At 49.4% G+C, this 15,387-nt stretch overlaps 1 protein-coding gene across 1 annotated transcript in view; it reads right to left on the bottom strand.

Moving 5' to 3' along the window:
* The window catches only part of DHX30 (DEAH (Asp-Glu-Ala-His) box helicase 30), a 19,782-nt gene extending 4,936 nt beyond the window's left edge, over positions 1-14,846 (bottom strand). Inside the window, exons 1-10 of the mRNA XM_010008544.1 lie at positions 14,721-14,846; positions 12,350-12,460; positions 9,859-10,214; positions 9,239-9,365; positions 8,351-8,500; positions 7,013-7,165; positions 4,969-5,790; positions 3,730-3,808; positions 2,858-2,962; positions 1,574-1,749 (exon numbers count right to left, since the gene is read on the bottom strand). Of these exons, the coding sequence (XP_010006846.1) occupies positions 1,574-1,749; positions 2,858-2,962; positions 3,730-3,808; positions 4,969-5,790; positions 7,013-7,165; positions 8,351-8,500; positions 9,239-9,365; positions 9,859-10,052 (1,806 nt within the window). The 5' untranslated portion in view covers positions 10,053-10,214; positions 12,350-12,460; positions 14,721-14,846. The remainder of the gene's footprint in view (positions 1-1,573; positions 1,750-2,857; positions 2,963-3,729; positions 3,809-4,968; positions 5,791-7,012; positions 7,166-8,350; positions 8,501-9,238; positions 9,366-9,858; positions 10,215-12,349; positions 12,461-14,720) is intronic.
* Between the last annotated feature and the right edge of the window lie 541 nt (positions 14,847-15,387).

Below are 15,387 nucleotides of genomic sequence, written 5' to 3'. Positions count from 1 at the left end.
TTGCCCCTGCCGGTCTCTAGCAGGCAGCAGCAGGGAGGCCCGATGAGAGGAGATGGGTGAGACCCTGATGCCATCTGCTGGACACGGCCCCGGCTCAACAACAACCCTGTCCTGCCAGGAGCTGCCAGAGGAGCATGGTCCCTGCCTCACCCACCCCAGTCCTGCTGCCTGCTGGCACAGGCACTGCGGGGTCTGAGAGATCTAATGGGCTAGAACTGGGCAAATACAGAAAGGCTGGTTTTAAACCATAACTATTCCAAGGTGTGAATGGTCACCTGGCCCTCTAAGAAGAGTCACAACACCACTAGGCAATGCTCCAGGCTTAGGGCAGAGCAGCTGGAAAGTGCCCAGGGGAAAAGGACCTGGGGGGTTGGCAACAGCAGATGCAGATGAGCCACGGTGTGCCCAGGTGGCCAAGAAGGCCACCAGCATCCTGGCTGGTGTCAGCACTGGGGTGGCCAGCAGGAGCAGGGCAGGGATCCCCCCCGTGTGCTGGGCACTGGGGAGGGGGCACCTGGAATGCTGGGCTCAGGTCTGGGCCCCTCAGGACAAGGAGGACATGGAGGGGCTGGAGCGTGTCCAGAGAAGGGCAGGCGAGCTGGGGAAGGGGCTGGAGCACAAGTGTGAGCAGGAGCAGCTGAGGGAGCTGGGGGTGTCCAGCCTGGAGCAAAGGAGGCTGAGGGGAGACCTGCTGGCTCTGCAGCTGCCTGAGAGGAGGTTGGAGCCAGGGGGGTCGGGCTCTGCTCCCCAGGAACAAGGGATGGGACAAGAGGAACCGGCCTCAAGTTGTGCCAGGGGAGGTGGAGGTTGGATCTGGGGAACAATTCCTGCCTGCCAAGGGTTGTCAGGGCCTGGCCCAGGCTGCCCAGGGCAGGGGGAGTCCCTATCCCTGAAGGGGTTTCCAAGCCCTGGAGATGGTGCTGAGGGACATTGGGCAGTGGGGAATGGGCAGGGCTGGGGGAACAGTTGGACTGGGTGACCTTGAAGGTCTTTCCCAACCTAAACAATTCTGTGATTCCCTGTTCCAGCACAGGGAGGGGAAGTGGCAGCACTGTATGGCCAGAATCCCTTCTTCCAGGAGCAACAATGGCTCAGCTGCTTTCATGTTTTATGGAAGTGAACACACTAGACCCAACACAGCCAGGAACGTGGCCTGAGAAGTTTTAAGAGGCCATCCCTCTTCAAGCTGCCTGCCAAGCTCAGACACCAGGGATGGGACAGCTTCAAATGAGAGCAGGTTATGATGAAATCCTAGAAAAAGGCAGGAAACTAATAGAAAAGCTACAGCTGTCAGATGGTGTAACAGAGGGATGGGGAGAGAGGAGGGTTTGCTTTCATTTTCTTTGAAGACACCAAAGCTTTGCCTGTTCAGCAGAAGTCGATGGGGAGCCTGGCAGGGAGCCTGGTAAAGGCAAACACTCTGTCCCCAAACAGGGACACGGTGCCAGTGCCCTTAGGGCCAAATGGGAAGCAGCTCAATCATCCCATTAATGGCAAATCAGAGGTTGCTCTGAAACCATCCACTAGCTCCAGTGTGTCCCCATGCACTTAAAAGGGCAGAAATCATCAGTACCTTGGTCTTTAGATCGTAGCGTTCCTCCTTGTGTGTGCCACTGTCCACCACGTGGACAATGTCATTGATGGTGATGGAGGTCTCTGCGATGTTGGTGGCCAGGACGATCTTCCTGACGCCAGGTGGAGGCCGCTGGAAGATGTTTTGCTGGTCCATCATGGGGATGTTGGAGTGCACTAAGAGATAAAACACTCAGTCCTGCCCTGCTGAGCTGCTTTGCAAGAGAAGGCCAAGGTGGGCAGGTCCTCAGCCCTTCTGTACCATCACCTCCCACTTCCAGAAATGGGGGACAGGGATTGGGACACCACTTGTTATACTGATGGTCACTGTTAGGAGTTTCCTGCCAGCCAGACCCCAGGAAAACTCTTCCACACATCATCTGGGAAGGTCTCATTTCACTTGCTTCAACCAATGGATCAGCATCAGCAGGAGCTCTGATCATCCCCTGTGCCCCAGAGGCTAATGCCACCAGGATGTTCCTGGGCCCCTATAAGTCCCACTGCCTCCTACAGTCCAGTTCTGCAGCTCCTCCATTTCTCCTGCCTCCAGAGCAAAGGAATGGCTACCCTCATTGTCATTTGGTTGCACTTGGTCAAAAATGGTTCTCAGCAAGGGCCTGTATCACATATTTGCCCTATGACAGGTCAGTGGTGCATAGAAACAGCCAGCAATAGCACAGAACAGCAGGGGAGCACAAGAACATGCAGGTGTCACAGAAGAACTGCTGCACTGATTAGCAACTGAGCTGCTCAAAGCTGTGCTCCTGGCTGGAACTATTTCACCTGGGTGGGGAGGACTATTAAGAAAAATAAACAAAAAAACCCCCATACAAACCAACCCCAAAAAATCTTACAGCCTTGCAGAGTAATACTGGCTTTTGTTAAACATTTCCCTCCCAGGATAGAGAACTCTAAATTCATTAATCAAAGCTGAGCTAGAGTACATCTCCATCCCACAGAACAGGTCTTGAAGATCTTCTTGATGTAAGCTCAGCATGGAGCTCCAGCAACACAGAGTTTAGCAGTTTCCTATTTGCCTAATTCTGAACTGCTGGAGGCAACTGGAAGCCAGTCTCTGATGACATCCAGGTTAGGATGGCCTCTGCCAGGAGGAGTCATTTGTGCTTAACGTGCACAATTACACAACAGGTACCCACACCTGAGCATACAAGCTTATGCAACAGTTGAAGGGGCTCATCAAGTCAATTGGCCTTCCCATTCCCCTGGATCCTGGGGAGGAAAGGTCTGGCACTGCCATCCCACCTGGCAAGAGCTGCCATCCCACCTGGCAAGACGAGGTAGCGGCTGTTCTGGGAGCCCAGCATCTCCAGCAGGCGCTGCTGCACTCCTTTGATTTCCTGCCAGCCCGGGAGGAAGCAGAGGATCCCACCTGGAACACAACACAGCATGAGTACAACAAGAGAGCTAGAAATCCCAATGTTTTTCCCCAGCTGGAGACACAGAGGGGCCACCCATTATTTCTCTGAGTCCACAGCAAGCTTTAACCCAAGAAAGCCAAGGAAAAGCAGGGCCCAGCCCTGGGATGTTCCTTGATCTCTAAAGAAACCTGCATCATACTTAGGGTGAACAACTGGCAGATACAACCACAATGGGAAGTCCGACCCAGGGGAAAGCTCATCTAGCCTTGATACCTGCTGTGCTCTGCTTCTGTGGCTTCCTTAGGGCAAGGTTTTACAGCCAGAAAACCAGGCTGCCTGCAGTGTGAGAGCTAATACCTCCTACTAGCTTTGAAACACTTCAAACACTTCATCAGAGAGCCCTGCCTCCTTCACAGAAACATCACCTCCCAGGCAAAGATATTTAACAGGAATGTGTCTCCAATGCAGAAATACACCTAAATCATGCAGCACCAGGCTGCAGAAGCTGGAGCACAGACAAGTCTTGTCCTTCACCCCAGGAGCAGTGATATCTCAGGACACTAAGACTGAGACACAGGACTTGGATGCTGTCTAAGCCAAAGACTCCAAATCATCTCATGCCACACTGCTTCAGACCACCCAGTTCAACAGGAATTCCAAGGTGGCCTTGCATAAGTCAGCTCAGCATCATGGTTTCTCTGCAAAGGGTCTGGGCTCTGCAGGGTTCACTTTGCTCCTGCCAGCAAAAGCAAAGAGCAAGGGGGGAGGCAGAACCTACCTGGTTCTCCATGGGCATCAATCTGGAGAACGAGATCAGTGATCAGATCGAGATCAAGGACACATTCATCATCTGATTGCTGATAAAACAGAAGGACACAGACAGGTAAGTGAGGGGCAATCTAGCAGAAAGGCACACGGCCTCCCAGAGCATCTTCTGCAGAGAGCAAAACGCCTGTACTTGGACAGCCTGCCCAGAACTAGGAGCCAAGAACCTCAGGAGCCTGGTTTTGGCTCCATCTGGAACCTGCCCTGGTCACAAGTGCTGCCAGTTTCCTCTGCTGAGCAGTGAGAATACACAGTCCCCTTCCCTTTCTGCAGATCTGGGAGCTGAGCTTTGTGTACCTTGGCAGAGCAGCACCTAACAAACAGCAAAAATTAATATGACATTCCTGGGGACAAAACTGTGCTCTATGCACTTGGGGCTTTGAACCCCACAGGCAGAGAGCTGCAGCTTCTGGAGCTCTCAGTAATTTGGAATGTACCTCTCATGCTTAAAAAGCACAGGTAAAAATCCCAGCCACAACAGAAAGAGGAAGATTGCCCTGAAGGCAAGGGAACACCCTCAGCAAGTTTGCTGATGATACGGAACTTGGAGAGAGGCTGATACACCAGATGGTTGCTCAGCCACAGGGAGGGACCTCTGGAGAAAGGGGCTGATAGCTTCTAGTCCAGCAAGCTGGATGAGGAAACATCTAGAGGTCACAGCCAACCTCAGTAATTCTGTGACTCCATGAACCCACAAGTGCAGAAAGATTACCCACAGCAGAGTCTATGTCTGGAGGGCATTTTCCAGAGGAGCAGTCAGACTGCAAAAAGCAGCAACCAGGAAGTCAGTCATGCAGGATGGTGAGCACTCTGGCAACAAACTGCTGCCAGGCATAAACAGCCTGCCCCAGGACCAGGCTTGCTGAGAGCACACACACATCCAGGCCTGCATCTCTATATACATACACCAGTACAAGAAGCTGACTCAAATGTAAACAAACTTCACAATAAAGAGGCACAAAAGTAACTTAGACCCAAATCTGAAGTCATTTCATAATTTAATCTAAATACTCTGGGATTCTACTAAGCTGACTTTACCTCATGAAGTGATGTGGAATCCCAGCTAAGCAAACACTGCCCAAAAACCACAGGGAAGAGGGACCAGTTCCAGGCCCAAACTCTCCACTGCTGGTATGTCAGGAGTCATCACCTCATCTAAGGAAAGAGCTCAACCATCACACTGCAAACCCACCTTGATCTCATAGTGCCGGTGTCGGTGCCGGCCCAGCTTGGCCAATATCTCCTCCAGATAGTACTCCTTCACTGGGTACATGAAACCTGGCACCTTCACCACAGGGCAATCCCCAAAGTAATGTGAGAAACGCTGATTATCCCCCGTGGCGCTCATCAACACCAGGCGCAGGTCAGGGTTGAGCTTCTGGATGCCATGCAGCAGGATAAGCAGGAAATCTGTGTTGACGTCTCGCTCGTGGACCTCATCGACCACAACGTGGCTGACCCCCTCCAGGCTGGGGTTCCCCTGCAGCTTCCGCAGCAGGATGCCCACGGTGCAGAAGAGTAGGGCTCCTCCCCTGGCAGGTGGCTTGCTCTCCAGCCGCACCTGGTAGCCCACGTTCTTCCTCATGTTGGGACCCAGCTCTTGTGCCACGCGCTGGGCGACCGAGATGGCGCTGATCCTCCTCGGCTGGGTGATCACGACGTTGCAGCGGGCGCCGCGTCCCTCCAGGATGTAGTGCTCCAGCAGGAGCTGAGGGATCCTCGTGGTCTTCCCACAGCCTGTGTCTCCTGCTATTACCACTACAGGGTTCTGCTCAATGGCTGACAGGATGGTGTCCTTGTGAGGATCTACTGGCAGTGGGTGGCTCTCCTGCCACGAGGATCCTCTTCTTTTCCAGAGGGCCAGGAGATTCTGGCTAAGGCGCACTTCCTCGGCTTCCAACATGGGGATGTAGGTCTTCCCCGTGATTGCATCACTTATGGCACCAGATTCCTTGCTCAGGTTCATCATGTCATCGGCAATCCGGGGCCTGGATTCCCTGATGTCCACTGGATACTGGGAGAGATAGAGAAAGTTAGCAGGGATGAAGAGATTAGCACTAGTCCTGAGAAGGACAGAAAGAAACAAGTGTCTGGAACAGACTCAGCCAGATTACAGTGAGGATTAACCTGGGCAGCTCCCTGCCTTTTCCTCAGCGTGTCCCCTGATTCAAGAGACACATCAGAGCTGATGCTTGAACCAACATGCACAAACCAGTAACTGGAGCTCTCCAAGTCAGAGGCTACACTGCCTACAAGTGATCCTCAAAGACAACTTTTGAAAGCCATCAAGTTCTGCCACCACGCTTCTCTCCCTCAGGAAATCCAGACATGTTAACTCACACAAAATGCAAGTGTTCACTTAAGCCAGAAACATTCCATCCTGGCAAAAGACAAGACATAAGTCCCAGAGGAAGAACTAAAAGAAGCTACAATAGGTCAGGAATTGTCTTCAACACAAATCAAAGCATTGGCCCAGATGTTTGCAGGATTAGAAGTTCAGCTACAAATCAAAATGACTCAGGTCACTCAGAAGCAGCTGCTGTCTCAGGTGCAGTCTGGACTTTTTAGGACATTCACTACTGCTATGTTTACAGTATTTGTAGGATCACTTGAGATCTTCACCCTTCAGGCCCAAGAGTTCTAAATCAGTGTCTTGCCAACTGCCAAACAGGGGCACCATTTTTAATGATTTCAATAAGCTACACACACTCGTACCTGAGCTGTGCTCAGTCTCACCCTACCCTACTGCTAACTCCTGCTTTGAGAGTGAATGCTCCTGAGGAATTAGGAACAGGCAGACAGATCTCCTGGGTGGAAGCACCATCAGGTGCCTCGGGACCTGCACTCACCAATGTACAATCCTGTGAAAGATACTCCCAAGGAGAATATACAAGTACCAGCACACAGTCCTTGTAAAGCTATGAGGAAAAAACCAGTATTTGATGAAACCAAGGCCTGCACAAGGCAGCATCCACAAGCCTACAAAGGAGGCTAAAGAGCCAAATCTGTGCTCTGTAACACCCTAAAAGCTAAATAAAGCAGACAAATGTCACAGAAGTGTACAGGGAAGGTCCACCGCCCAGAAAGGCTCTCCCTTCCCCATAGGTCAGCAGACACCTTTTGTGGCAAACCGCCAAGCCCTCAACATTTTGTCACAAAGCTCTTAACCCAGGTGCAGTTCCTGAAGTGCCACCAGACCAGCCAGCAGTGGCTCCAGGGAGCTGAACAAGCCTTACATGGTTCAGGTAGTTCTCGATCTTGCGCAGGGTGGCCTCGGGCACCTTGATGTGGCAGGGCTTCCTCTGGTTCTCCCCAAGCTCCCGCAGGGAAGTCATGTTGTACATTGCGTGGCTGAGGGGGTTGTTGTTCTTGTCCACCAAGCCAAGGCTCTGCAAAGGAAGAGACAAACTCCCTCAGGCACAAGTCTGCTGCACATCACCAGCTGGAACAGACCATGCAAACCCTCTGAGTCCAAATGCGTGAACTCCAACCCCATATCTCAAATCTATCCCTTCCTGGTCACAGTGAGAAACAATGCATGATCCCATCTAAGCTCTGGTGAAATGGACACATGGGAGCCAACTGCTGCCTGCTCCATCACAATGCTCATGAGGTCTTAAATAGATCCACTGAAGAAATATGATAGACGGGTTTGGGCTGGAAGAGACCTTAAAAGATCATCAAGATCCAACCCCCTGCATGGGCAGGGACACCTCCCACCAGCCCAGGCTGCTCCAAGCCCCATCCAACCTGCCCTTCAACACTGCCAGGGATGGGGCAGCCTCAGCTTCTCTGGGCAACCTGGGCCAGGGTCTCACCACCCTCACAGCAAAAAATTTTGTCCCAAAATCTCATCTTAGGATGAGATTTGGATGTTAGAGCATAGGAAGTTCCACCTCAACATGAAGAAGAGCTTCTTTACTGTAAGGCTTACAGCACACTGGAACAGGCTTCAGAGAGGTCATGGAGTCTCCTTCTCTGGAGACTTTCAAGACCCATCTGGATGCATTTCTGAGTGACCTGCCCTATATTTGGTCCTGCTCTGGCATGGGGGCTGGACTCTATCTTCAGAGGTCCCTTTCAACCCCTAATGTTCTGTAATTAATCTCAATCTCCCCTCTTCCAGCTGGAAACCCTTCCCCCTCATCCCATCCCTCCCTGCCCTTGTCCCAAGTCCCTCCCCAGCTTTCCTGGAGCCCCTTCAGGCACTGGAAGGTGCTCTAAGGTCTCCCTGGAGCCTTCTCTTCTCCAGGCTGAACACCCCACCTCTCCCAGCCTGGCTCCAGAGCAGAGCTGCTCCAGCCCTCCCATCATCTCTGGGGCCTCCTCTGGTCTTGCTCCAGGAGCATCTCCAGGTGGGGTCTCACAAGAGCTGAGTAGAGGGGAAGAATCACCTCCCTTGACCTGCTGGCCACAATTCTGAGAAAACCCTCTGGCAAGGGCTGAGCCCTAAGGTTTATTAAGCATGAAGCCAAAGATTCGAAAGTTTCAGGCTCAGACGCAGCAAGTCAGGTGGAAGGAGCTTCTGTTCACAGGCTCTACAGACACAGGATGCAGCAGCCAGGAGCAGGTACCTTCAGCTTCTGACAGGCCAGTGCTGCTGCTTTGTTTTCTGCCTCCACCTTGCGCCGGCCCTTGGCAGCAAAGGTCATGGGGCAAGGCCAGCGCAGCGTCAGCTTGCAGATCTTGGTCTTGGTGCCCACCGTGCGGAACTGCATGTATTCCTGAAAGGGACAGCAACAGGATCAGGCTGGGGAGAGGAGCCTACCTAACTAGGCAGGCAGCTTCAAACACACCCTGATATTTCTAAGCAGAGCTTAAATTACTGGGTGTGGGGTTTTGAGGGTTTTTTGTGGATTAGTTTTGTTGTTCTGTTTGTTTTTTTAAGAGTGCACTCAACAGTTTTACTGCCCTGAATTCCACCCCCCAGCTCTCAAGGCACTGCCTGAGCAGAAGTGAGAGCAGACACTGTGGGAGACATCACTGAGAACCTCTGGGTGGAGCACAGCTACTGCTGGTTAAGCCCATGAGGTCTGGAAAGGAGCTGGGTGACACATCCCAAGGAGAAGGATCACCAGATACTGGCAAGGATCAAGTTGTGGAAAGGTTCCATCAACAGAGAAATTGCACCTTACTTTGAGCAACACAAACTTGTGTTTGTTGCAGGTGTGTGAGGAAATGCAAACTTAGCACCTTAGAAAATATTCTCCTTCATTCACACAGCAGCTCCTTTGTCACCTTGGCCTCAAGTAACAATATTCCTCATCGTTCTACTGACACATTTCCTCAACTCTCACCACAAAGACTTCTCACTCTCCATGCTAATATTTCTAGGCCTAGTTTCAACCTTCTCCTCTCCCCACTTCTCAGCTGCCCATAAAAGCATCCAAAGTGATTCCAGTTGGAATTTTTGAGCTTCAACCCTGCAGGTCCTGGCAGAGGTCAGTCAGACAGCACCTTACCTTGACTGTGGAGGAAGAAGTTGCAATCTGAATCACTTGGGCCAGGAGATTTTTGGGAAGTGGGAACTGTGTCAGGGCACGGATGGCAGTGTTGTCATCTGTCATTTCAATGGAACTCCCTCCTCGGCTGGATGGAAGGGGAGAACAGTTAGATCTACAAACAGCCACTCTGTGCTCAGACCTGCCTCACTTCAGATCTACTACTGAGCTCTGAAACTGAGTAGTTACAGGCACAGATAATTTTGGTCATCTGAAAAGTGAAGATGTATCTTCCTACTAAAATCTGCCAGCCCTGATATGATCACCCAGCCCAGTAAAGCCACCTACTAAAAAAGAAAGCAAACTTTTACACTAGGACTAAAAACCACACAACATCAACAGCTTTTAACAGATTCAATAAAACAAATACTTCTGAATCCAAAGAACATCCCTAAAAACAACCACGACCACCAGGTCCTTACTGATCTGACTCCTGTTGACTATTCAAAACTAGGGATTTATGCTCCTAAAAGATGAAGTGAAGCAAGCAACCATGGTGATGGAAAGGAGCAGATTTAATACTGCCCTCCAAACCAGGGTGGCTAAACAAGCTGTATGAGCAGCTACCAGGGCAGACATACCTGGCATCTCTGCCTGGGGTTCGAGCATCCTGATGTGCCATGGGCAGATAATCAGAAACATCGATTGCTTCTTCTTCCAGCTCCCCTTCCTCCAGCTCCCCTTCCTCCAGCTCCCCTTCCTCCAGCTCTTCTCTCCTCATTGCTTTGGGCATCCTGCCCTGTTCCATGGGCTGGATGGAATCGTCAGGCTCCATCCGCCGCCAGCAGGTGGAGAGGTCGGCAAGGGAGGGCCCGGACTTGGAGCGCCACTTGCCCTCCGAGCACCACCTCTCATCTGGACAGCCCAGCTGGTCGGCCAGGAGCCGGTACTTGGCAGCATCAAAGAGCTCGTTCCTGGGGCCCAGCAAACCCCAACCCTGAGAGAGAAAAATGCATCCTTAGCTCCAGTAAAGAGACAGGTAACTCTCCAGGAAACAAACATGTCTGGTAAAGGAGAGAAAGGCAGGAGGAATTTCTTTGTATCCCACAGAAAAAGAGAGAAGGGAAAAAGACTTTAAGAAACCTACAGCTTTCCTCCTGCCATTATTTCAGAAGAAAAAGGAATCTGTTCACTAACCTACCTCCCCAAAGCACAACTGCTTAGCATCAGATAGGTTGCCAGAAAAGGTGGGCCAAGATTCATTGTTATTTACAGAAGCTTGTCTGCATTTCACATTCTGAAATTTTGAAGCCCACCTCCGAGCACAAAATGCATCCTTTTGGAAGAGGGAGTCTAACCAAGTGAGATCTGGGATAACACGAGAACTCAAGGCATGGTTCATTCCCTCTCTCTTCACAGCAACATTTGTGTAAGCAGTATTAAGTCCTCCCTAACCAAGCAGTTTGGAAACAGAAGAGCTCCTACTCACTGCTGGCCCAACATCCACATTTAGAGGTGACATTACATGAAGCTCCAGATGTAGCTGGAGTGCCACACATCACGTCTCACCACCCTGCTGCAATATAACAAAAGTGACATCTTTAGGCCTCTCCATGGCACCATATTAGACAAGGCTGAAAGTCAGTGCTGGGGGAGTGCCAAAAACACTAGCTGCTGTACACAGAGTCACTATATCCAGACAGTTTCTGCACCAATTAGGCAACACTACTTTTCTTGAACTGTTTACCGTTTATTTAAAGAATCATTTGTAGCTTTTCCCACAGCTGAGATTGCCCAAGGCTTCCCAGCATGAGGGTCTTCTGTTAGGTTATAGGTTCAGCTGCCAAAGCATGAGTTCAAAACTTCCCATGCTCAATCTATGGTTTCAGGGTTTGGGGTTTTTCTTCCCCTTTTCTTTAGTTCTATACTGAAAATACCATTTAACCACTTCCCAAAATCCAGAAAAAAAAAAATATATCTAAGTGTAGGGAGAATTTTTTTTCTTTGAAAACTTCTAGGCTCCCAAAGGAAGCCGGAAACAATGTTTTTCTTGTACACTGACTAGGGAGGATACAACAGGAACACACTTCCAGTGAGTGGTACCTGAATGAGCACCAAGGGTGCTTCAGGTGGAGTCAGTCAGTGAAACAAACCTTGCTTATTGCAGGATGAAAGACAGAAGCCCAGCACACAGGCCAGCTGAACAAACTTTTAGTTTTAATGCTGCGATTCTGAAAGCTTGATTTAAAAACTAAATAGTTACTTCTTAATGTAGTTCTCTTGATCTACAAGCAAATAAGTAAGTTGTCTTATTGTCAGAGCACCAGCAGCAACTTTTCCAAGCTCCTTAGTAGGAAGATGTCATTGTTCCTACTCCATAGATGTAACTCCAAAGGGTATCAGACACCAGTCTATGGCAGAGCCGAAGAGAAAACTGCATTTTATTCTCAGGTAGCTGCTGTGTAACACTGCATCTTCAACAGTGACCTGACAGCCTTGCTGGACTTGTTTGATCCTGACTCTACACATCTATTCAAAGACTTCTGGCAGAGTAGTGTGACTTCAGAGCAATGGGGAACCTGAACACACAACTGACACACTAGGGCCTACAGAGGGAGGAGAGGAGCCTCTGCAGGTACTACACTCGCTAACAACACACAGGTGCACTGACACATGGGTGGGTTAGTGAGCAGGAACAGCAAACACACCCCAGGGAAGCTCTACCTCTCACCATGGATGCTGAGACTAAGATTAAAGTCTAGGACACAAAGAACAAAGATCAGAACTCAAATAATGTAGTGAGTTCATGTACAGAATTGCAGAGTGGAATGGGTTGGAAGGGACCTTAAAGATCATCCAGTCCCAACCCCTGCCATGGGCAGGGACACCTCCCACTTGACCAGGGTGCTCCCAGCCCCATCCATCCCAGCCTTGAACACTTCCAGGGATGATGCAATGGCTGAAGCAAGTGGGCGTTTAAGCTCCATGGGTTCAGACAGCTCAAGACTTCACCCTCTGCTACTGATGAACAGAAAGGCCAACTGAGAAAGTGAACAGGCAAAGAGAAGTAAGGAATGACCCAGGCCTGCACTCCCAAGGACTTGCTCCTTCCAGCTGAGGAGCATAACTTACCTTGAAAAGCTGACAGGCTGCAGCTGCTGCCTGCCTCTCAGCATCGATCTTCTTGGTCCCATAGCCTTCCACTTCCACATTCTTAGGCCACTTTATATGCAGAGTGACTTTCTGAAAAGCAAAAATAACAAGTAAAGTGAGACAGCACAGAACAATCTCTCTTCTTCACCAGGAACACACCGACTTCAAACACCTCTAACTCCAAGCAAAGAAGGAAACTACAAATGAAAATCCCAAATTAACTCCTTGTTCAGTCCCTTTGGAGGAAGCTCCATTCCAGTGATTTAAAAAGAAAAGCCTGAAAAAGGGATTCAAGGTGTCCACAGTCCCAGAGAAGCTACAGGGCTGAGCCAGGCCCAGAGCCAGGCTGGTTTCCTGCACAGAGCCACATACTCTGGGCTGGAGCTCAGAGGGAACCAAATGCCAAGAGCTCCTTACAGAACAATTCAGTTTCAGGGTAGCTGCTCCTCTGCCCACTGCAACACACCAGCCCATGCCTGAGAAGCAACATGCACCCTCCAACACATTTCCAGCTGCAACGGCAAGCGGCTCTTCCCAACTGCTGCCTTGCTGTCATTTTAACTAGGACCATACTGCATCACAGTCTGTGGGCACAGGAGAACCCAGCCCGCAGCCTGTGCTGGCCAGCACAAGCTATTCAGAGAAGGAACAGCACCACCAGAGCTCCTTTGTTACCAGCACAGCTGGATGAGAGCAGCTGAAAAACCTGCTGAGGCAAAGCCTGCTGAAAGCTGAACCCTGCCCTTTTTAAAACATTGCTCCAAATTGAGAACTCGTTTTACTCCTGGCCCTGCAGATGCTGCAGCTGAGTTTCTGCAAAGCTCCAAGGAGGGAAATGCCTAAGGAATTCTCTCCTGCTATTGCAGCAAAGATGAAAGGTGGCATTTAGTCTGCTGGGAAAACCCCACCTATAAGGCTAGAGAAAAGGCCCCTGACTTCTCAACAGCCTCCATCTGGCTGCCTGCCTGCCATCTGAATCTCATCTGACTGTAGGAAATTGCTCTGTATTCTGCCCAGGGGCTCTGCAGGAAAAGGCACAGACCTGCTGAGAAAATAAGTTGTCTCATGAAGACCAAGTTCCTTGGTACTCATGAAAAAAACCTCACTTGCAACCCAGACTTCCCCTGTTTGTCTCACCTGCACTTCTGTCTTTTTCTGGCTTGTTTGGTTTTTGTGATCCAGCCCTCTTTTTTCTCTAAGAGCTCCTCTATTGGTTTTTTGTTTCCTTTTTTTTTTTTCCCCTGTTTTTTGGGGGTTTATTTTTGCTTTTTGTCTTTTTTTTTTTTTTTTTTAGATCTGAACTAATGCTCAACGTTCATCTACTTACTTACTAGCCAGATTGTGAACTCATCACACAAACTGAACTGAGGAGGCCCTGCCTATAGCATGCCAGCATTTAAGTAAGGAAACTGCACTACTGCTTGAGGAAGAGCAAGACACAAAACCACAGATAATAAAGGAATTCTGAAGTAACTACTACTAATGTATTGCCTGAAACCGGGATGCTTAAAAGGGATGTGGCTATAAAAACTGTCTGGGAAATTTTAGACAATGTTTGGAAAATGTTAATCCATCAGAACTGAATCTTTCCTGGAATGTACACTGCAGTTCAACTTCAGCTGGCAAGGGCTCCCAGCTCCAGGATGAGAGCTGGGGTGATAAAAGGAGGCAAGCCCTCAAACACAGAGCACCCAGCAGCTAAGAACCCCTGCTCAGCTGATGGCACAGATTTGGATCTAGGGCTCTCACATCCCAGGCAGTGCTCAAGCTACTCAGCACACTGTTTGGAATTCCTCTGCTTCATTTAAAAAAAAAAAGAGTCCATATTTCCCTTTACCCTGAAGTAGCATTAGAAGCCTCCCTCCATTGCAAACAAGTTCTTTTCTGGTTGCAATTGAACATTTTAGGCTTGGGCATTTGTTCCATTAGAACCTACAATTAAATCTAGGCCTACTAAGGTCTAAAATACAGCATTTACATTTTAATTATCTAAGGTAGGGGTGTCCGTAGCACGAGACATTTGAGTGCAGATGATGTGTCTTCCTGCTGTTTTTTTTTAAAGTACTTAAAAGGAAAAAATCCATTCTTCCACAGACAAAAGGAGAGGGACAGGACCTACATTTACATGCTTTACATACTTAAAGTATGTGAAAATAAAGAGGAACAGGAAAAAGTGAGAGTATTTCTTGTTGGAAAGATTATTGCACAACTTTTATGTGGAATTACAACGCTTCTATAATTTTCCCTATTAATTAAAGAGTTGCTTCCAGGATTAGCGGTGTTCTTGGCTCACTTCCCACTCTGTGTGCAACATCCCTACCCTCCCTCATCCCCAGCACCAAGGGATTACCTTTTTCCTTGGCCCATTAGTATGGATGTACACCAGCTTATCCCTTGCATGGGAGATGCCCAGGGCTCGGCCAATCACACTGTTGAGCAAGTTTTTAGGCTGCGGAAATTCCTTTAATAAGTCTCTGGAATCTGAAAAAAAAACAACAACAACCAAAATAAAAACAGAATGTCTTCTAATTCTTGTGCAGTCCTGTTCCAAGGCATGTTTTAACACCTGCTTCATTGCAGCCCTGGGAGCAGTACTGTCCCTACAGTCAGCGAGCAGTGAGCAGAAGTATGAAGGGGCTCACTCAGTGTCTGCAGGCATCAGGAAAAGGCTACAGAGGAGAGCAACATCTCCTGAGCTCCAGTGTAACATGACCCTCCAAATTCCAATAGGACACGATGCTGGCTGTTCCACACTTCTCCTGAAAGGCATAGTTTATTTGTTTCCTCTTATTTTTAAACTATGGATATCCTCTAGTTGCAACTGCAGCACCGACACAGACTAATCCCATGATTCACTGACAATCATGTAGCAATTCGCAGAGACTTTTTCTCCCCAATAGAATCCAGTATCAACAGAAAGAACTGACAGACTCCACGCACCTGCTGAATCTGAATACAAATATCCCAGCACATAATTCAAAGCCCACATTAACACATGGAGCTGGTGCTGCTTCCTC

The sequence above is a fragment of the Chaetura pelagica genome, unplaced genomic scaffold (genome assembly GCF_000747805.2).
Source record: "Chaetura pelagica isolate M959 unplaced genomic scaffold, ChaPel_1.0 scaffold612, whole genome shotgun sequence".
In the NCBI taxonomy this organism is placed as follows: Eukaryota; Metazoa; Chordata; class Aves; order Apodiformes; family Apodidae; genus Chaetura; species Chaetura pelagica.
This window is presented reverse-complemented; position numbering and strand designations above follow the sequence as displayed.